General features: G+C 45.3%; 1 protein-coding gene across 2 annotated transcripts in view; it reads left to right on the top strand.

The window, feature by feature from the left end:
• Positions 1-23,505, top strand: part of LOC147887443 (protein SLOW WALKER 1-like) — a 70,344-nt gene that overhangs the window by 20,931 nt on the left and 25,908 nt on the right. For both annotated transcript variants that reach the window (XM_087394826.1, XM_087394825.1), the window contains exons 4-9: positions 11,905-11,957; positions 12,480-12,576; positions 12,727-12,803; positions 12,899-12,971; positions 13,439-13,499; positions 13,630-13,829. In XM_087394826.1, coding sequence (XP_087250952.1) covers positions 11,905-11,957; positions 12,480-12,576; positions 12,727-12,803; positions 12,899-12,971; positions 13,439-13,499; positions 13,630-13,829 — 561 coding nt within the window. The remainder of the gene's footprint in view (positions 1-11,904; positions 11,958-12,479; positions 12,577-12,726; positions 12,804-12,898; positions 12,972-13,438; positions 13,500-13,629; positions 13,830-23,505) is intronic.

The raw sequence follows: 23,505 nt of genomic DNA, 5'->3' as shown, positions 1-23,505 counted from the left end.
GCTTGTTAGAAATGACCCAACAGAGGGTACACACAGCGGAAGACTGATAGTAATGCCCAGGAGCTCACACAGTGTGATGTGGGGTGTGGAATCACAAACTTCTTAACTTATGTGCATAGATGTGCAAGCCAGTAAATAGACAATGTTTAGAGACAATACCAAAAGGTCCTTTTACTACAAGCTTGACACTTCTAGATCTCTGAGCCCGTGTGCTCCACCTCGAGCATATGTAGACTCTTTGTCTAGATCCCTTCTACCTTGCTGTCCGGAAGCCAGCCTAGGTGGGCAGCACCTTGAGCTCAGTCTGCAGCCCTATGTCAGCCTCCTTCTCCTCCTGTGTGTAGGTCCAAGGGTGGGCCTGTGGCTGCTGCTGTCTGCTCCCCAACTGCTGCTTCAAGTGATGTTGAATGAGGGCTGGAGGCCCTCCTTTTATAGGCCCCAAGGGGGCTGGCAAAAACCGACCAGCCTGCAGCAAACTGGCCGACCAGTCTGTGGCTGGTCCAGCCCTATTAGGGCTCACAACCCCGGGCCTTTTGGGCCCACTCTTCTAGGGCCTTGGCCCTCCAATCAAGGCAAGGGCCCAGCCTATATAAAGGCAGGTCCCTGCCTCATGGCAGCCTCTTTTGCTGCTCCAATAGGCCTCATCCAGCCCATACTGCTCTGTACAGTTGCGTGCCACCTGTCCCAGGTCTGCACACCCTCTGTACTGCTCCATACAGTTGCGCCACCTGTCCCCGGTCTTCTCTAGATGTGCTGCCCACATGACAGCCATGATGCAGTCCATCTGGCAGCCCCTTTCTCTCTTTTTCTGTGGGGTACTGCCCTAGGTCTCCCTCCCCCATGCTCTCCTCATATGGGGGCTTATAGATGGGAAGGTGACCATTCCAACAAGGCTTTGTTCGAAAACTTTGGCACCAAGCTCCAGAGGTCCAGTGCATTTCATCCGTAAAGCAACGGGCAATCAGAGGTATACAATCAATTGGCTTTTAATGTACTAAGATCGTATTGTCATGATGCACAGTCCAAGTAGGAGCAATACCTTCCATTATTGCAAGCCATATTGAACGATACCTATTCTTCAAGTATTGGGCGTACCTCATATGAAGCCGCTTTTGGCAGGTGGTTCTCTTTACTCCTCACGAGGATGCTATCACTGTCCCTCAAAGTCAACAAAACTACAGAATCCATGGCGAGATCACGAGTCAATTAAAGACTGCCCCGCGAAAGCATAAGTAACATACACGCGCCAAGCCAATAAGTCATGACGAGATGTTAATTATAAAGAGGGTGATTGGGTTTATTTTGAGAATTATAAAGCAAAGGCTAAAACAGGTGGGCAAGCGATGCCCTAAGTTATCCTTCAGAAGCTTCGGACCATTCCCCATCATTAAGAAGATCAACGATGTCTCTATGAAGCTGCGGTTACAAGAAAGTTAGATGATGCATAGTGTTAGAATTATTATTATATTCTAGGCAGTGGCCAATGCAATGTAATAAGTGGGTTAGGGGCACTTTTCCCTCTTAGAGGTTTTTCTCCTTAACCACGGTCTAATCTCTAGCTATGGTTAGTGATTAGATAGGGTTTTGTCACTTAGACAAAACTCTCATCTCTTTCATTGTACTTCACTTCAGCTCAGTACACTTTGGGGAGTGAACTACATTCAGATCACTCTCTCTTTGCACACTCTTGCTCTTCTCTTGTTTTCTCACATTTGGTATCAGAGCAGCTCTCCTTCCTGGACCTGCTCCCTGCTCCTTGCTCTCCTCTTCCAGCTCCCGCATTTTAGCTCCATCGCCATCTTCCTGCCTCACGTCCGTATAGCTTCATCGTGACATGCAGCCTCCATTCCATATAGTCCGTACAATTGTACGGGTTCCGTACTAGCTGACTGCTCCCGTCCGTACACCTGTACCGTCCGTACACCTTCGCCGCCCGCACAACCGTACGGATTGACAGTCCGTACTGTCTTGCATTCCATATCCGCTGCTTTTGTGGTCCGTACACTGTACAAATTCCGTATTGGCAGCTCGTTGTAGGCTGAAGGTGTCTGTCATTTTTTGGCAGAGTTCATTTGCAGGTTAAGTGGTGCATTCAGCCATTGTTTGGTTGAGCTTTTGGCAGCACATTTGGAGCTTTAGCAGACATTGTAGTTGATTTGCAAGTTTTGGAGAAATTTGGGGCAATTACACTGCAATTTTGCAGTGAAATTTGGGGCTTTTGCAGAAAGAGTGTAATTTATGCAACATTTGGGGCTTTCAGATCATTTTTCCTCTTCTGTATGCAATTTCCCGCAAGAAATTGGGGCTTTTGCATTTGGGTTGCAATTCTGTAGGTAAAAGAGCATTTTGGAAGTTTGCAAGCAGTTCTGGACTCAGTACGAGTCAATTTGCAGACTTTTGCCACTTTTTGCAGATTTTTGGGCATTCAGCAGAGCATTTTGGTGCATTTTGAGCCTTTGATAGGCTGTGACAGTATTTGTCACAGTGGGCAGATTTTCTTTGCAGATTTTAGTTGTGCGTTTGACATCCCGAAAAGGGATTTTACTTGGTTAGTTTGCTGTGTTTTTTGAGTTTATCTGGCAAAAATGGCTTAGAACAACCCCAATGAGGTGTTCGGAGTTCTCACACAGGAGGATAAGTTGGATGGCACCAACTACTTCTTATGAAGTTTCATGGTTCGCAATATCTTGGTTGGCAGACATCTTTGGGGTTATGTCAATGGAGATGAAGCAAGACCAGATACAGTGGCCACACCTGTCACTCCTACAGATCGAGGCAGGGGTAGAGGTGCAAATGTAGCACAAGTAGTTGGAGCAGCCGCTCGTAGAGCAGAAAAGATGGGACTCTAGAGATGCACAAGCTCTTTCAGTGATTTCTCTCTCTGTCAAGAGGTTCATTATACCTCACATTCGGTCATGCAAGACATCAAAGGCAGCTTGGGAGATACTAGAGAGTATGTTTGCAGCAAGAAATGATGCCAGAGTTTCCTTTCTGAAGCGAGAGCTTTCTCATACGCATATGGATGAGGGAGATCCCATGAATTCTCACCTCACTAAGCTTCAGGATTTGAGGGAACAATTGTTGAATATTGATGAAGTCATTCCGGATTCAGAGATGATGACCACCACTCTGAATTCTCTTCCTGAGTCCTATCTTGGTTTCCACACCTCGCTGAATTTGTCATTGAGGGGGGGCAGCAATTCTCTCTCCTTTCATGAGTTGGTAGGACTTCTGTTGCAGGTGGAGTAGACATGAAGAAATATGGCAACCCGGGCTGGTGAGCATGCCATGCTTTCCAAGTTCAAGCCCAAGGGGAAAGGGCAACAAAAGCCACATGCCAATCAGCCCGCACATCAGCATAAAGCTGATTCAGGACAGCCCTCTTATAAGGCAAAGGGTGATGTAGATAAGCAGAAAAAGAAGGACATTTGTCACTATTGCAAGAAGCCAGGTCATTATATTGGAGAATGCAAGAAGCGCATAGCTAAAGAGAAGAAAAGGGATTCAGGTATGGCTGTGTCAGATGCATCAACTCCACATTCTCATGATGGGGGAGATGTTGCAGCGAACTTTGTGGAAGAGCACTATGCCTTTTTGTCTTGCACTTCAGATTTTTCAGTGGGTAGTTCAGATGCTACAACCACTAATGATGATGACCCTTATGCTTTTTTTGACTTGTAGCTATGATCCTTCAAAGGATGCATGCTCTCTCAGTGTCAATGAGACACTATATACTTGGTATTTTGACAGTGGTGCTTCAAAGCACATCACTTCCAAGAAGAGTCTTTTTGTATCTTTGCATCCTCCACCTACCAAAAACAAGGTGACTTGTTTCTTATTCAGTGTGTGGAGTGGGAGACATTATTCTCACATCCACTGATGGCACAGATTTCAGAATTTCAGATGTACTCTATGTGCCGGCATAAAGAAGAATTTGCTTTCAGTGTCCTCTCTCAATAGAGGAGGATTTCAGGTTGTTTTTGATGATGATAAGTGTGCAGTCAGAGACAAAGAGAATGACTATGCTTTGATGTTGTCTGGCACTTTGTATAGGGGTCTTTTTCAGCTTGATTTATATGGAAAAAGATTTGATCTTGCATTATCAGTGAGCACTCCCATTGCTGCGATGTAGAATGCGGAGTTATGGCATGCCACATATGGGCACATGAGCTATGGCAGCCTGATGACACTTCAGAGGCATGCTATGGTTGATGCATTGCCTCCTTTAGAGTCGCCTCCTCCTCATGCATGTGAAGGTTGCATCCTTGGCAAGATGCATAGACTTCCTTTCAAGAAGGATGGTGCAGTGAAAGCTACACGGAATTACAGTTTATTCACAGTGATGTCTGCGGTCCCATGAGGACACCTACTTTTGGGGGTTATCTTGATTTTGTTACATTCATAGATGACTTCACCAACTACACTTGGGTCTATGGTCTCAAGGCAAAATCAGAAGTGTTTACGCATTTCAAACACTTTGTGGCTATGGTTGAGAATGAGACAGGACTCAAGGTGCAGACACTTCGCACAGATCGAGGGGGAGAGTATATGTCTAATGAATTTGAGGCATTTTTGAAGGAGAAAGGTATCACGCATTAGCTTACAGCTAGGCTTACACCTCAACAGAATGGCAAAGCTGAGCGGAAGAATCGCACTGCTATGGAGATGGATAGATGCATGCTTACACGTAAGAAGTTGCCTCACAGGTTTTGGCTTGAAGGCCTCATGTGTGCCAACTATATTTTGAATCGGGCTCCCACAAAGGCTTTGAAGACAATCACTCCCTATGAAGCATGGCATGGGAGAAAGCCTTTAGTGGACCATTTCAGAGTTTTTGGTTGTGTTGCATATGCTTAGGTGCCTGTGGAGTTTCGACACAAGTTGTCAGATTAGGCACTTAAATGCATTTTTGTGGGGTATATTCACAAAGCAAAGGCTATCGTCTCTACAATCCTGCTTCACGCAAGATTTTTGTTAGTAGAGATGTTATATTCTCTGAAAATTCAGCATATACACATGCTGAATTTCAGATTCCAACTTCTTTAGATAATGTTTTTGAGGGGATGCTTCCTATAGCATTTTGTTCCCCTGCTGAAAATCAGAATTTACAGCAACCTCCTCCTGATCCACATGCCCCGATTCAGCCACCGGCTGATTCTGTACCTCCACAGGGTGTGGATGAAGTTGTCAGGCAAGAGATTCAAGAGATGCATGCAGCCAAAACAGTCCCGAATTGGTTGCTACAGACTCTCAGGGAGAGTAGGCTTGAGGCTCCATTGCCTGGCAGAACTTGTAGCGCAGTAAGGCACGCAGGGGGGGCCCTTTCAGTTGAGACAGCTTATGTTGGCACTCTTCTTGATGAAGAGGAGCTTGACAGAGAAAAATCAGACATGGGATGTTGTGGATTTGCCACCAGGTAAGCATGCCATTGGTACCAAGTGGGTTTTCAAGGTGAAAAGAAAGCCAAATGGGTCTATTGATAGGTACAAGGCCAGATGGGTCTATTGATAGGTATAAGGCAAGGCTGGTTGCCAAAGGCTATGCACAGAAGAAGGGCGTAGATTATGAGGGGACTTTTGCTCCTACATCCTGGATGACCACCATACGGTCAATTATTGCAATGGTTGCAAATTTTGTGTGGAATGTCCATCAGTTGGACATAAAAACAGGTTTTCTTAATGGGGACTTGCAGGAAGAGGTTTATGTCAAACAACTGCCTGGATTTGAACTTTCTAGCAATGCACTTCAGGTTTGCAAGCTTAACAAAGCTTTATATGGGCTGAAACAAGCCCCACATGCATGGTATGCCAAGATCGATGCATTCCTGGCAAGTAAGGGCTTACACAATAGTCCCACGGAAAGCATTCTCTATATCAAGAAGGATGGGGGGGATATTTTGGTCATCATTCTTTATGTAGATGACATGTTGCTCATAGGGTCAAATGAGGATATAATTGCAGATTTCAAAGCTAAGTTGAAAGCTGAATTTGACACGATAGATTTGGGCATGTTAAATTTTTATTTGGGGATCCGGTTTATACAAGACAAGCGTGGCATCGTTATGTCTCAATCCAAGTATGTGCAGAAGCTCTTGGATAGGTTCAACATGCATGATTGTAAGCCTATTGCCACTCCCATGGAGCCGGGGCTGAAGCTTACCATGTATGATGCAGGTGAATTAGTGGATGTCACACTTTACAGCGAGGCTGTTGGATGCCTCATATACTTGTGCAATACAAGGCCCTATATTTAGTATGTAGTATCTTAGGTGAGCAGATATATGCACAGCCCAAAGACAACACATTGGCAGGCTGTAAAATGCATCTTCTGTTATTTGCAAGGCACAAAGTCTTTTGGCTTGATGTTTCCCAAGGGGGGTGACTTGCAGATGCATGCTTACAATGATTCAGATTGGGCTAGAGACTATGATACCAGGCAGTCCACTAGTGGTAATTGTTTTCATTTGGGCAAAGCTTGCATTTCTTGGCTGAGCAAGAAGCAATCTACAGTGGCTATTTCCTCATGTGAAGCTGAGTACAAGGCAGCTTTCACAGCGACAGTTGAGTGTGTTTGGCTGCGATGTTTGCTCGCTGATCTTCATCTCATATTAGAGGGTCTTTCTCCTATTCTCACTGATAGTTAGCTTCATCTCATATTAGAGGGTCCTTCTCCTATTCTCACTGATAGTTAGAGTGCTATTGCAGTGGCAAAGAATCCTGTGTTTCATGCTCGCACGAAACACGTTGAGGTTCATTATCATTATGTCAGAGAGAAGTTGCATGTAGGGGAGATTAGTATGATCTATGTGTAAACACATGACAATGTTGCAGACTTCTTCACCAAAACACTTCCACGTGAAAAGTTGAGGCATTTCGCAGTGCCCTAAACTTTTCTCCTTTTGGTGATTGATCACTACCTTGTACACCACATTGGCACTGCAGGGGGGTGTTAGAATTATTATTATATTCTAGGTAGTGGCCAATGTAATGTAATAAGTGGGTTAGGGGCAATTTTCCCTCTTAGAGGTTTCCCTCCCTAACCACGGTCTAATCTCCAACTATGGTCAATGATTACATAGGGGTTTGTCACTTAGACAAAACCCTCATCTCTTTCATTGTACTTCACTTCAGTTCAGTACACTTTGGGGAGTGAACTACATTCAGCTCACTCTCTCTTTGCACACTCTTGCTCTTCTCTTGTTTTCTCACACATAGTGTCTTTCACGTGACATTTCAAGGACAGTCAGGCATGAGCTTCGCAGGTAAGTCTCTTAGCCTTAGGTCAAGTCCTTGTTCAGTAGTACCCACTGGGTAACAGTAGGTTAGTGTTTCGCTCTTAGGCTTCTAGATAGGTCTAGGTCTCAGCCTACGTTAGGAGCCCAAAAGGGCCCCCAAAGGGTTGGACCAAGTGGGCTCCCCATCAGGGGAGAATGGGCTAGGGAAGGGCTGCCTTTATAGGCTGCCCTGTGCCCCTCCCTGGGCAGCAAAGGGCTTGGGAAGTGAGCCCAACCAGCCAGCCAACCAGTTGACTGGCCGATCGGCCTATTTCTGTAGGATCTATTCAGCACATAGTTGGCACACATGACTGCATCAAGCCAAAATTTATTGGGCAAAGACTTGGCCTTAAGCATGCATCTGGCCATCTCCATTGTGGACCTGTTTTTCCTTTCAGAAACAGGATTCTGCTGAGGAGTGTAAGGAGTAGTGCATGAGTGAATAATGCCCTGTGAAGACAGAAATGCATCAAACTCCTTAGACATATACTCTCCCCCCCTATCTGTGTTGAGGGTGACAAGCTTGCATCCTGATTCATTCTCAACCATATTCAGCCACCTCTGAAAGCATAAGAAAACTTCAGATTTGGCTTTTAAAGAATATACCCAGCAATATCTTGTGAAATTATCAATGAGAGTCATGAAATATTTGTACCCTCCAATGGCATTTGTCCTCATTAGGCCACAGACATCACTGTGCACTAGGTGTAATTTCCTTTGTGAGAGTTTTGGACAATCCTTTTGGAAAGGAAATCGATGCATCTTACCCAAAAGACAACCCTCACACACATGTTTGGAAACTGTGTGAGTTTGAGGTACATCATTTGCCATCTGCTGTGAATGTAGCTTTGCAAGAGCTCTATAATTGAGATGGCCCATTCTCTCATGCCAAAGATGAGTTTCAGCAAGCTGTGAATCTGAAATAGCAAATGATTCAATAGAAAGTGCAGCTGAGTGATGATCAAGGTGATAAAGCCCCTTTTGCAAAGTGCCAGTGAGAACTATGGCATTGTCATCACGAAGATCATAAACTAGGCATCTGTAGCCATCAAAAATCACTCCGAAACCTGAAGTAGCAATTGCTGAAATTGAGATCAAGTTGACTTCAATTCCAGGCACAAAGAGAACATTTGTCAAAGTGACAGGATGACTTGAAATAGATGTGAGCTGCACATCTCCAATTCCTTTTACAGCATATGAAGCATTATTAGCACATGTGACAGTCCCCCCTCGAGGTGCATCAGCTAAAGAGTGAAACAACTGTCTACAAGATGTGACATGCTTGGAAGCACCACTATCAAAGTACCAGGACTGAGCATCATTAGCAGTAAAGAGTGCATCAGCTTTGGAGGGATCAAATGAGCAATGGACAGCCCATGCCCAATCATCCTGAAGAGCATGTGCATGTGAAGCATCTGTTGGCTCATGGGATTCAATAGCATGTGAGGCATTAACTGTCAATCCTGCTTTCTTTTTCTCCGAAGCAATGCGCTTCTTGCATTCTGAAATGTCATGTCTAGGCCTGCGACAATAGTTGCATCTTTTCTTCTTTGACTTATCTGCTGTATTTTTAGATGCATGGGAGGAATTGCAGCTGCTATGGGCAGATTTTGGCTTACCCATAGGCTTGGAAGCCTTGCCTCTTCCTGTCTGCTGTGAAGCAAATGCATGATAAGGAATAATGGCTTGTCTATTAGCTCTACTTTGCTCTTCCTGCAAGAGCAAAGTAACTAGCTGATCAAAAGAATAGTGGTCTGGATTACCCATGGCCACTAATCGAAGGGTTGTAGCAAACCCTTGATATGTATCTGGCAGTCCATTCAGTGTGGTACTGACAAGCTGTGAATTTGGCACCACCTCATCAATGTTGACAAGTTGTTCCATGAGGTCCTTGACCTTTGTCAAGTATGCATCCATAGAGTCACCTTCATTCATACCGACTTTCTGTAATTGCCTTCTCAAATATGCAACATGTGCTTCATTACGAATCTAATAGAGAGAAGCCAATTCGTCCCAAGCATCCTTTGCTGTCCTGCAAGACTGGATGTGTGGAATAATGATTCTCTTGCATGATAAAGCAATACATGAATGTGCATTTGCATCTCTTGCATCCCATTTTGTCTGTTCCCGAGTTGGAAGAGTAGTAGTAGGAGTGCTAGAGGATGAGGCATCAGGAGGAGTACCCCTTGCAGAGGGACCAGCAGTAGATGCAACCACTGTAGCATTGGCTGGCCTCAGACCAACCCCAGAAACAATATTCCACAAATGCTTTGCAACAAGAATATGTTTCATGAGATAAGACCACATCGGATAGTTGGTGCCATCCAACTTATCATCTTCACGAAGAGCGCCAAATAGATCTTGATTGTTCCCAGCCATAGCAAATGTGATATCCTAAAAAAGACCTGAAAACTCAAAAGCCTCAAGGCTATCACTGCAAAAAGCTGGCTGTCCAAAAATGACAGCAAATTGCAAGTTTCCAACCCAAAACAAAGGGCAAATGCAAATCTGACCCAAATGTGACTGTGGCAGGCAATGTTCACTACAAAAACAGCAAATTTGGCAAAAGCCCCAAATTTAATGAGGGAAAATAGGCCAAAGAGGGGAGGGGAGAGTCACTGTGTTACTTGAACCATTTCGGCTTAGAGTTATAACAAAAGCTAAGCTTAGATGTTGAATGGCCTTCAACTGACTGTCGCTTTGCAGCAACATGACCAAAACATGCTGCATTGATTATGAAGAATCTTGCATATTCCACACTATATTCCTGGGGAAAGCTCTGCCAACTGTGGAGCAGCTTGCGCAAAAAAGCCACTGCTTGCTGAACTGCTGGATGCAATATGAGGCCCCAAGGGGGCCCTTTTATAGGGGCAGATGCCCCCGCAAATCCCACCGACCAGCACTCTGCTGGCTGCCTTTTCTGGCCCTCCAGCTGACCCCACCAGCCCTATTTTATGGGGCTGTGGGAACCCCTTTTGGGCTGTGTGCTGGCCAACATGGTTGGCCAGCTGACCAGCCAGCCTCAGCCCTATTTAAGGGCAGGGCACTGGCCTTTTGCAGGCTCCTTCTACCATGCAGGGCCCAGCCCTTGTGGACTGCCTTCCCTACCATGTGGCAGCCCGGTTGCAGGCCTCAATTCTGCCCACAGCGAATCACCATCTGCTGGTTCTGTTGCAGGTCATAACCCTGCCCACATACCTCGCCAAATTGCGCCTCTGGCTTGGGATGACCCTGCCCTATTTAGATGTGAGGTGCTGCCCATGTGGCAGCCCCCTCTTTCCCTTTTCTTTGGGCAGAGCTTACCCTAGGTCTCCCTCCCCCATGTCTCCTCATTTGGGGGCTTATAGATGGGGAAGGCGACCTTTCCAACAAGCTCAAGGGATTTATGAATATGTGGTAGTCCCTTTCGGTGTCAGTAATGCTCGAGTGATGATGAGCCGGATTTTTTAGAAGCACAGATCTTTTGCAGGAACATTCTTTGATGATATCATAGTATTCAGTAAGGATGAGGAGGAGCATAGACAACATCTAAGGATCGTGTTTGGGCTTCTGAAGGATGTTTAGAAAATGAAATCCCACTAGAGGGTCTCCCATAGCGGAAGATTGATAGATGAGCCCAAGAATTACACACGGAATTGTTTTACTATGGAATCAAGCTTCATAACATGTGTGTACTTCACAACCATTCATGTGTGTGCAAGCCAACAAATAGACTGTGCATCAACACGAATCTAGAAGTAACACTTATATATTTCCGTCCGTCCACAAACTAGACACAACCAAATGTCCTACTATATGCCTAGCACCTCTAGATCTCTGAGCCCGCGTGCTCCACTGACCTTAGGTAGACTCTCTGTCCAAAGATCCCTTCCACCTTGCTGTTTGGATACCAGCCTAGGTGGGCTGCCACTCTTGAGCTAAGTCTGCAGCACCTCTCTCTTGTGAGCATTGTCTAATCACTGTCTGCACATCTGTGCATAAGTACGCATTAAGGAAAGAAGTAGATTTGAATATACCATTGTGTGAGATCCTGGGATCCTAATAACTCTATCTAGGGTTAGTTATCCGCTGTGCATACCCTTTGTTCCATTATCTAGCACAACATTCATGGCCAAGGCCTTATTGACTAGTGAGATAATGTCTATCAATTCCATCAATTGACCCTCAATCATGGGCCAAATGATGGGTCTACATGAGTATATCAATTAGCTTACATGTCTATTTATGTGCTATTATTTATGAGCCCCATGCCCAACGGCCTAAATTGAGCAATCCTGGAGGCAGCATGCATTCCCCAACCAAAATTTCCTCGTCTGTGGATGCGAGTGAAAAACAAAATGAATATAAAATGTGCAAAAAATGGATGAAAGGATCATAGGATTACAGTTTTGATTAAAGTTTCAAACTTGCTTCTAAGTTGATACATAGAAGTAGGTAGTTTGGTGTGAGAGACGAGATTCATGCCATTGCAAATGGTTTTCTGATATTGTGTTTATTGGCGGTTTTCTTTTTCTCTGCTGTTATACGCACAGTTAGAAGTAGAATGATCGTTGCAACATGCAGTCAATGGAGTTGAATTTATACTATGCATTGTTGCAAGGGTTTGAGGCTTTTGTTTGTGGACGTGTTAGGTTTTCGACATCAATAGTCGCCTTGTACTTCGACAGCTCAAGGGGCATTCAAGGTTTTTTCTTTTGCTCTTGATTTCTGAATGAGAAATTCGTATCGGGTTATAGGCATCGGGTGCTTCATATGCAAAGGCATAATCATGCATCCAGCACACACCGCCCCTTGAAATGCCTGTGCGCACATCCCCCTGCTCTTTCTTACAGGCTCGTGTGCACATATGCATGTACTTGCCTGCACCTTCAGAAGTTGAGCATTATTGGGTTTGTAGCTTTAAGTCATATCAGTCTAGAATTCAGCCCTGGTTGTTGCGGTAGAAGCTGGCTTAGCCTCTCTTTCTAGCTCTTTACTCCCAAGCATTCCTGCAATCACCACTGAAATCCACTTTTTGACCGATGAGTATGGTGTGTTACTGCTCACGCAATTGTGGCCATCCAGAAAAATCGCAATGTTCATAAAGTAAAGCTGTTCGAACATCTGTGCTTTTGTTCTTGCTGCATGGTCTACAGGTTATGCTGGTATGGTTATGTATTAATCTATGGAAATTCTTCAGTAATATCAATCTGGTTGGTCAAAACAGGCCTGTGCACTGGGTTAGGTACTCTCCTTTGGATAAGCTGCATTTGCTGTCAGGTAGTGATGACAATACGGTACGATGGTGGGATGTCACAGCTCAGGTATAGTCTGACTTAGTCATCTTCCTGTTTTTACTTGTCATACTGAAGCATAGTGGTGTGAATTTTCGAAGCACCACATACAGCAGTCAATTTAAATTCTCTAGTTTTGTGATTCGTATGGAACTCTCTGCCTTCTTTTCTCGTTTGTAGGCTGAGTTATCAAGGATGGAGGGGCATACTGATTATGTACGATGTGGATCCGCAAACCCCTCAAGCGCAGATCTTTGGCAAGATATATTACAATTTTCTTTTATCTTTGTCCTAGAATTTGTTTCACTTGACTACAGTCCTGAACTTGTTGTTTTGCTGTTGTGGTCCACAGGGCTACAGGTTCGTATGATCATACGGTGAAGCTGTGGGATTTGCGCACAGCAAAATCAGTTTTAGAATTGCAGGTAATAATCTCTTCTCGGATTCGACTTTCAATCATGAGAGATTTGCTAATTTCAACTACAAGGATGGTAATATAGGAACATTGGTCCTTGTTTGGAAGGGGGGGGGGGGGGGGGAAGGAACATTGGTCCACTCATGGCTCAAGATTCGCGACTCAAAAATGAAGTCATTATATCCAATCTTCTGGACTTTGTTAACATAGTAATTACACTTGTGGAAGAACTATTGCAGTATCAAAGAACCTATACAACCACCCCTTTCCCATCAAAACCTTGCTGCGCCTGGTGCTCTTTTCTTGCAGGGGCTGGGGTGGGAAAATAGGGAAGCTTTTAGTGGATTTCTAAACCAGGATTGCTGCTTTTGATAGTGCATCACTCCAGGGCCATCCTATGTTTGATGGTGTTGGATCTCTTTTTATGATCATGGAATAAATACTTACAGGCATATGTTTTGGGTCGTGACACACCAGCATGGAAAGCCGCTGGAGGGTGTACTTTTTTTCCCATCTGGAGGGCTTCTAGCTACTGCAGGTGTGATGTTGTACAATCATTCATTTCTCTTTTTCTTGATTTTTGCGATATAATTAAAATAGCTTAATGTAAGGAGACTAATGCTAGCTCTAACAAAGGTAGAACTTTTTTGTCTTTGTGACATTGTCAGGTGGCAATATTGTGAAGATTTGGGATGTCTTAGGTGGTGGCAGGCTTTTGCATGCAATAGGCAGCCATCAGAAAACTGTGACTGCCTTGTGTTTGACTCCGCCAATTAAACCAAGCCATACACTTCCTGAAGCTGCTCCACGACTTTTAACTGGATCTTTAGATGGTCATGTTAAAGTGTTTGAAGTCAATAACTTGAAGGTATACCCCCTTCAATGGAAGCACATTGAATTTAGAATGTCCATGTAAATTTAACGTTAAATGGCTTGGTTTTACCTGACTAATTTAATTATTCCTCCAATGTTTCTAAATATGACTGTTTGTTCACAACTCTAATAGCCTTTACAATTCTCACCAACATGCTTGAAACACAGTTGTAAGTGTTATATATCATGAGTCGTTTTCCATTAGTCATTCTGGCAAGAAGGAAAGTTTGATACAAATGAGGATGTATTGCTGCTTTGTTGGTGGGCATAGTTGTCTCTCTTTCCATTTTTTGTTGGAGTAGAAGGGTCACTGTCCAACCTGTGAACCCCATATGAGGATTGCAACAGGGCAGGACACCTGCATAGGACAAAGAGACGAGAGAGGCTGCCATGTGGGCATATTATTGGTGCCACATTGGCAGATATAGGAGGATGATATTGTCCACATGGATTGCTGCGCGGGCAGCACATAAGCTGCCACATGGCTGTCATATGGCATGCAAACAGAGCTGTCACATGGGAGAGATCAGCCATGTGTGCACAGGCCAGTTCACATGGCTAAGTGTTATGTCCCCAACTTGGTTCGTACCTAATCTGGGTGGAGTATCTCACCTGGGCATAATAGGTATTAGCAAGGGATAATAACCCTCGTAGCTAGGGGTGTGTTGGCAAGCGTCTTACGAGAGATCTAGGATTTGGGTCTGCTGGGTGGCCGACCCAGTCTGTAGACTGGCTGACCAGACCAGCATTTGGGGGCTTATAAAACCCCTTACGACGGGCTCGGTGTTTGCCCAGTCTTCAACCCCCACATAGGGCTGTTTACTGAGCCTTGTCTCAGTGTGTGTGCTGCCCATGAGCAGCCCCAAAGAAGGGCAGCTCCATGGCAGTCCCACGTGGACTCTTCATCCTCTTGTGGAGGGTAAAAACTAACCTACGAAGGATTATCATTTGCAGGCCATGTGGCAGCCTGTGTGCTCCCCACATGGCTGCCTCTTCATCCCTCTCCCTCTGCTCTACGGGTGCAACTCCCTCGTAGTCTTCTGGGGAGTTGACCCTAAATCTCTGACACCCCCTCTCAACGAGCCGTTGTGGGCCACAGCTCTCACCCCTCCAAGTATGCACTCCATCTGCTCCTTGGGAAGAGCAATGAGGAACACATCGAAGGCATCTGCTATGTCTGGTCCAAACAGCCGTATATCAGACATCAACATCTGCTCTCTAATGGCCGCTGGTGTGGTCCATGTCATTTGGAAAGTGTTCCACACTCCATCTGAGTCGTACTTGGTAACTCATCCATGATATTGCCCTCCAAATGCCAGTGATTATCTGACGAATTTGTTCGTGGAAATCTATTTTCAAAAAAACTCTTCCTGTCTCTGGATCAATGCTCCCTGTAACCAATCCTTAGGTTCGGAACCTGAGTCGTCCAAGATCACATCCGTACAATCTTTGTGCTCTTCTCTCTCTGATATGAAGTTTTTGACAGAGTCTGCTCTATAATCCTTGAGCATCGTGCACCTGGAACCTTTTAGGAAGGTTTCTTTGACAAGTGACCTTAAAAGCTTCGTGTCCTCCAAGAAGTCCACATCGCCGGGTCTTTTCGCCCTTGTATTCTATGCTTTCAGTGGTGCAGTTCAGCCACTGTTTGACAGTTGATTGGTGCAGTTCCAGCCTATGTTTGGAGTCCTCTGAGGTGCAGATTTCACCCTTGGAGTTGATCTTCCAATTGTGATTTTACTCAGCAGTAAAGAGCAGATGTTTTTCCAGTACTCGTGCCTTGCAGTCAGTTGCAGTTTGCTGTGCATTCCTTTCTGTCTCTAGATACTGTTCTCTCTCTCTAGACGTTTTTTGGCTGTCTCTCTCGATTCACAGATGTACTCTCTCTTTTCTGTTTGCATATTCCGCTGCACTTTGACATGGTATCATGGGGCATTAGGAGGTTGCTGCTGAGCACTACAGGCATGGACAGTTTGGGAAGAAGGAGAACCTTTGCAGTTGGCATTCTGAAGGCGTGGACAATTCGGGAAGAAGACGAGCCTGTAAAGGAGGTGTGCTGCAGGCGTGGACAGTTTGAGGAGATCCTCTGAAGGAGGCGTCGTTGGAGCAGTCTCTTCCCTCTTCTTTTTCAACATCCCTCCCTTTCTTCTTTCCCACCCATTCTGCCTTCTCTTCTTTCCCACCCACCCTCCCTTTCACAAGAGCAAGCTTTCCCTCCCGAAGATGGCACGTCTACTTGAGATGGCTGAGAAGCAGTGAAGATGCCCGTTCTACCTGTGAGTGTGAGTGAGTAGCCTACATAAGGCTTGTACTGTACTTGTCTTGTTATACTTGATCAATGAATGAAAGCCTTTGTCATGTCTTCATTTGAGCATTATTTCCTCACACCCTAACTCTCTCTCTCTCTCTCTCCCCTTTCACCATGTTTCTAACATGGTATCAGAGCCACCTTCCATAGCTGCCACGTCACCCTTGCCCAATTCTGCTTCAGCCTCTTTCCTTCTACAGCCGCCTCATCTCTTCTTCGTCTAATCTCTCCACAGCCCTGCTGGTCGGCTTGTTTTCAAGAGGCGGGTGCACATGTGCTGCTGGTCGGCATCACTGCAACAGAGCTGTCCATCTACACGCATAGGTTGCAGAATTTCGAGCCTTTTGGTAGCATTTTCGACCAGTTTTGGAGCTCTCCTTCGCCGAAATCAGAATTTCTGAGCTGCTGTTGCATAGCCGCCTTCAACATAGCATTTTTGGAGGTTTTCAATGCCAAGAACAGGCTTCTATTGCTGCTGCTGTGTAGTCAGTCGGCCACTTGACAGCTTTCTCTGCAGCATTTGAAGGCATTTACGAGCTATTTCCAGCACTTCAGCCCACGACTTGCTCCATGCAGATTTCGGACCTCTAGCTGCCCTGAAACCCTAAAAGTCGATTTTTGCAATATCTGCTCAGATCTTCCAAAATTTTTAGAGCTTTTATGATTTGAGGGCTCCTGAGTGTTGCAAGAACACTCTCCTGCAAGAAAATTTGAAAAGCCCCAAAATTTTCCAAACCCTAATTTTCTGCTTAACCCTAATTTTCAAAATTTAGGGCATTTCTGTTTTTTGCATCCCTGAGCTGTATTTAAGTCTCCTGCATGTAGACATTTGGGGATTTCTCAAAATTCATGTAATTTCATTACTATCTTGTACATTCATTTGGGCATTTTGCCTCCTTTGGGCATAATTGCTCACATTTGAAGATCTTCTTCGCATTCCGTGACTCTCCAATCAGCACATTGAGAGTCATGACATGATCTCCCTTGGTAGCGGCTCCTATGGCCTTCATCGACACATCATTCAAGGGCATCCTAGCGTGGTTCTTCACCGACATACCTCTTCTCATCACGATGTGCACACTCTTGTGCGGTAGCTATTTCGGGATCATGGGTTCTCTGCCCTTGCTATGCATAAAATGAATGAAAATATTTCTATGTTTGAGTTAAAGGTTTTCAGTCTTGAGTTGTCCCTCTAAATTGAATGTTTTTGGAGTGAATAAGAGGTACTCTGTCTTGGGTTGTCCCCCAAAAATGAATGTATTGTCTTTTACTTTGGTTGATGGTATTGACCACCCAGTTCAGAGTAAGGGGGGATGACGAGTGATGGTTTGCCCTTGCCGGTCGCAAGCTGACTGAGAAGTCACTATCACACGGAAGGTGTTGGATAGTTGGACCTGCTCTTTGCAGTATTGCGGTGGAGGGAGGATCGGTCTACTCTTGCGTGTTGAGTCTCATACCTCTTTGCTCTGAAGGGGGGTGTTGGAGATATCATAGTCAAAGAGTGTGTTAGTTTGTAGTACTAGGTGATCTAGTACTAGTTTATGTGTGTGAGTGCCACGTGTCATCATGGGACTTATCCCATATGCTCTAGGTGCTAGAGTATGAGTGAGTAGCGTACATAAGGCTTGTACTTCACTTGTCTTGTTATATTTGATGAATGAATGAAAGCCTTTGTCATGTCTTCATTTGAGCATTATTTCCTCACACCCTAACTCTCTCTCTCTCTCTCCCCTTTCATCATGTTTCTAACAAGAGGGCCCTTGAAGAGGGACAATTAAGGAAGAGATGGGGAACGTCCTCCTTTGCTTTGGACACCTTCTGCAGCATTCGTCTCCCTGCCAATTCGCCTAGCCCGGCTTGCTGTCCAAACCACCTTATGCGTAATGAGCCACAATAGATAGGATTGTTTCTCAGGAATGCTCTTGTCCCACATTCTCTCAAATCTTTGAGTTCAGACCTTTTCAGAATTGTGCCTGAGTCATTTTTGATTGAGTTGATCTACTATAAGGGCATGGCCGTTAAAAAAGGTCGGTACTTGGTAAATTTGTTTTTGGCCTGCCCATCTAAGCTCTTTGAGAGAAGGTTGAAGCCGACCCCCCATCCATGGGAGGGTGTCTCTTTCCCAAAGGTTCGTTGTTCTTGGAGTAGTAGTAAGTCAAACCTGTTTAGTATGAACCTGTCTTGGAGGACTTCATCATCAAGCCATCTGCTCTTCCCTCTATTCCAGATATCATCCCAGACCCTAATTCCCTTCTTGTTGAGCCTTATTGCTCCTTTGAGCAAAATGTCTGGAAGCGGGCTGTCACTTCGAATTGTCGAAAACCAGATGGAATCTTGTGTGCAAAACTTGCCTGTCTTTCTAGTGAATCCTTTCCAGACTAAGAACGGCTTCAGAGATCCCCACGCATTCCACATACCTTACCACAATTCAGACCCTTTAGCCAGGCACGGCTCTTTTTAAAGAGAGCTGCCCCTAGCTGAAGTTTTTTGCAGTGTTTACATTTGGTGATCTTTATTTGAAAATATTCCTAAGAGTTAGGGTGGCCCAGAGTGAACCCGGATTTTGGTAGGCTTTCAGGATCCATCGAGCCATAAACCTGACCGAAGAATTTTCAATATCTACAATGTCCAGACCTCTAACAGACTTGAAAAGAGTACAAACTTGCCACCTGACATTGGCCTTTTTTTTTTTGGACCCACTTCTTCTCCCCAGAGAAAGGTCCTAAGAAGGTTGTTTATCTGGTCAAAACCTTTCTTTGACGGGAACCAACAAGAAATAAAATAAATTAGAGACGGGTAGATATAATGATTAAGCACAAACTTCCTTCTAGATAGTGCTGGTTGAAGGCCGTGCCATCTTTGCACTTTGGATTTGATTTATCAACTACCCAGAGGCGGAGGTCCTGAAATTGCGTAGGACTGATGGCGGGGTTGAAGACAATCTGATTGGTCAGATTGTGGAGGAGGTCGTCGATGGGGCGACTGTGGGCGGGGAGGTCGCGGAGGAGTAAGAGGAGGCGGTGGTTGAAGTGGACCGCTTCTACGACGGCAGGGTCGGGTATTGAGCCGTACGTGTCGTTGAATGACTGGAGGCGGAAGCAAAATCCCTCCTGAGTTATTTCTTTGAGAAAGTTGTACTTCGAAAAATTGTACAACTTATTAGGGTGCTCCTGTTGGAGCTCTCGGAATTCCGCCCAAGTCCATCGTCGTTCCATTGGCATGTACAGGGGGTGGATCCGGCGATCGATGTGGGCGGCACTGCGGTAGTATTGCCAAAACTGCTCCATTTTGAGGAAGGGATGTTGGGGTAAAGGCACTGGCCACCCTATGTAAATAGTACTTTATGTTGTACTTTAGTGTAGGACACTTAAGTACGCTAAGTACACATTTGTACTTAGCTGTACTTAAGGGTTACTACCTTATCCATAATATAAAAGTGTGTACTTGGGGAGGTACCACTCATTCATTGTGATTATCCCCACAAGTGTGTGTCTACAGTGAGTCACTCCCTACTCCCTACTCTCTCCCTCACAATCTATCAACTGGTATCAGAGCCAACGGGCTCTCTCCCTTCCTTTCATCCTCACGGGCTTTCTCTCTCTCGCAGCCAACGGGCTGGAACAGCGACGTATTCCGGATTCTCTCTCCCTTCCTTTCATCCTCACGGGCTTTCTCTCTCTCGCAGCCAACGGGCTGGAACAGCGACGTATTCCGGATTCTCTCCTTCTCTCTCAGCCAACGGGCTGGAACAGAGAGCTCCTTCTCTCTCATCGCGATGGCAAAGGCGCTGGCACACGCGTAGACAGCGCGAGAAAGGAGCGGGAGAGGCGTGGGCGAGCTCGCGTAGACAGCGCGAGTAAAAAGCGGGAGAGGCGTGGGCGAGCTCGCGTAGACAGCGCGAGTAGCGAGCGGGTCAGCGCTGCAAGGCTTAGTGGGAGAGGCGTGGGCGAGCTGCAGCACGCGGCCCAGCGAGCACGGCTGCAAGGAGGGGCAGCACAACGCGTGGCCCAGCGAGCACGGGCAAGGCCGATAGTCGTCGGCCACCAGGGCCGACACCAAACGGCCAGGCCATCGCCAACTTCAAATCCACCCTCCCTCGTCCTCGATTACAATTTCCAGGCGTCGGCCAACAGGACCGACACCAAGTCAGCCAAGCCATCGCCTCCTTCAGCCATACGCCGTACAAGCCCTTTTTCCTCCTTTCTTGGTACATCGTTTTTCTTTTTTTCGTGACGCAAAGGCACATCACCGTACCGTGCAAAGGTACGCAGGATAAGCTGTACTTTCTTGCACTTCGACAGCAAGTTTTTTTTATTTTTTGTGCTTTCCCGCACGTCGAGGAGGATCTTTGAGTCTCATTGGGCTCATACATTGAGGAGAAATTCTTTCCTGTTTATTCGTTGTCCACGGGACAGCACTGTATTTCGCCATTGGCATATGAGCTAGGTGTTCTACTTAAGGCAGGGCTTACACTCGCACTGAGGCATTATGCCGCAAACAGTGTTGAGACAGGTCTTATCACTTGGCCAGTGATTGTACACAGTGTTGGCACTGGGTATATGCATGGTCAGATCTGTTTAGACACATGCAGTGTATGCCATTGGATGCAGGTCAAACCACATGCAGTCACATGCCTTGTGAGCAGTATCAGTTGATGCCATTTACTGTGTTAATGCATGAAATGTGCCGTCCATTCAAGGGGCTTTTAATGCTATTATGCGTGGGACATATACTTTAGTTTGTTGCTGCAAGTACATCCACATTTGGTACAGATTTGGTCGATTTTGACCAAGTTTGACTTTCGTCAAATTTGGGGCTTTTGTTGCCTGACCGGCAATCTGTCAAGTGGAAGCACTCTACATACATCAGACTATCTCGTGGAGCACTACTATGCTTTGAAAGTGCAAATTTGACTTACAGTGTTTGGTCAAAGGTCAATCTTTTCAGATTGTATGTTAAATCTCTGATTTTCTTCATGCATTCAAAGGGCTTTTGAGCCACCTCACTTCCAAACTGTAAATTCAGTTGGGGGGGAAGTTTATGAAGCATATGGAGGTCTAAAATCAGGGATTTTCATCAAAAAATCAGAGATTTACAGTTTCTTTTTTTTGACAGTCCGGGACTGTCAAACATCAGGTTTGGCCATCTTTGCCTATCAACAAAGTCAAAAATACTGCTGTTTTCTATTATATCAGTTCTGGGATTTTTCTGGAGCGATTTGACGCAGCCGTACCGCACTTTCGCCAGCGAAAAACACAGGAACAGTTTGCTGTACTGTTTCTGCAGCCAGTGGGAGAAAAATATTCAGTTGGTTTTGTGCCACTGAAACAGTACCAAATTCACTTTTGATCGTACTTCCGCTGCGGGGGAATTTTCTTGGAGTGACTAGTGCTTAATTGCACGACTACAGGGAGTCAAACTCTACTTTCTTTACCATGAGTTCCGGCAGCGACGTGTCGTCCTTGTTCCAGATAAAGAAGCTCGAAGGAGCTAAAAACTACGACATATGGAGGACACAATGCTACAATGTGTTGATGCAGAAGGACCAGTACAAGCCTATAAAGGAGAAGGGTGTTAAGCCCTCCAACGTTACTGATGAGCAGTGGGAGAAGATGGACAACTTGGCCATGTCGACCATTATGCTTACAGTTGTTGATTCACTGGTTGTAGGCATCAGGGATGAACCTACTGCGTGGAAGATGTGGAAACGTCTTGAGGATACTTATGCCAAGAAAAGTGCCACGGGAAAAGCTTACTGGCTAAAAAAGCTTGTTGGTCTTCAAATGAAGGAGGGGACACCTATGTCCACTCATATTATTGAGTTTAACAGCATATTCAGCCAGGTGATCAACCAGGGGTTGAAGCTTGATGATGAGCTGAAAGCTACACTCATCCTATGTTCTCTACCTGAGTCATGGGACACATTCAGGACTTCTACCAGCAACTCAAATGCCATTCTGTTATTTGCAGATGTGGAGAGTGCTCTTCTACAGGAAGAGATGAATAGAAAGAACAATGCTGTTGGGAAGTCGAATGCTTTGAATGCACGCAGCAGGTCCAAGACACGTGGAAACTATAAAGAAAGAGAGAGGAGCAAGTCCCGCTCTAAAAGGGATCTTGTATGCAACTATTGCGGCAAAAAGGGACATATTGAGAAAAAGTGTTTTCAAAAGAAGAACGACCTGAGAGCCAAAGAAGGCAAGACTCAAGGCAAGTCTAAGGGCAAGGAAAAAGAGGAGCTGCATGTTACTTATGTTAGTGACAGTGACAGTGGACGTGAGATATGTTTCACCTCTTCACTGGAGGCTCATACACTTCATGCTGGTGATGGATCAGATATGCTTTCCTGGATTATAGATTCAGGTGCTTCCTTTCATGTTACACCCTACAGAGATCTGTTTGTCAGATATGCAGGAGGGCAGAAGGGAGTTGTCTTTCTTGGTGATAACCATGCATGTTCGATCATTGGCATAGGTGATGTAAGGCTTGTTCTTGAAAATGGCCAACAGTTAATGCTCAAAGGAGTCAGGCATGTCCCTCAAGTGAAGAAGAACTTGATTTCCACAGGTTTATTGGATGACGATGGTTATCAGACCACCTTTGGCAGTCAGAAATGGAAAATCAGCAAAGGGGCAATGGCTATTGCCAGGGGTCCTAAGGTTGATACTTTGTACTCACTTCATGCTGGACATTGTCCGCATTCCGATGTAAATGCTGCCGAGCTGCCAAAGATTTCATTGTGGCATAGCCGGCTTGGCCATATGAGTATTAAGGGAATGGAGCAATTGGCTCATTTTGGTTACTTGCCGAGTCTAAAATTTTCAGATTTAAAGAAATGTGAATTTTGTCTCTACGGTCGTCAAGTACAAATACCTCATAAGAAAAGGTCAGATCAGAAATTACAGCTCTTGGAGCTTGTACATACAGATGTGTGTGAGATGCCTACACTCTCTTTAGGAGGTTCTAAGTACATACTGTCATTCATAGATGACGCCACTCGCAAAGTGTGGGTCTACACTCTCAAAAAGAAGAGTGATACGTTCAAGGTTTTCACTAAGTTTGTTGCACTGGTCGAAAATGAGACAGGCAATAAACTGAAAGCTTTACGATCTGACAATGGTGGAGAGTATTTGTCCAAAGAGTTTCAAGAATTCTGTGAGGCAAAAGGTATTCAAAGGGTGTTGTCTGCACCATATGATCCTCCACAGAATGGTACCGCTGAAAAAATGTTCAGGACCATTCAAGAGAAAGTCAGATCCATGTTGTCACATGCTGCATTGCCCCACACATTTTGGGCTGAAGCTGTAAAGACAGCTGTGCACCTTATTAACAGGTCACCAAACAAGAGACTATGTGGCAGTGTGCC

Source organism: Dipteris shenzhenensis, chromosome 23, assembly GCF_047967505.1.
Source record: "Dipteris shenzhenensis isolate YYH24624 ecotype China chromosome 23, Dip_SZ_1.0, whole genome shotgun sequence".
Classification (NCBI taxonomy): domain Eukaryota; kingdom Viridiplantae; phylum Streptophyta; class Polypodiopsida; order Gleicheniales; family Dipteridaceae; genus Dipteris; species Dipteris shenzhenensis.
The sequence above is the reverse complement of the archived record's forward strand: the minus strand, read 5'-3'. Positions and strand labels throughout refer to the sequence as shown.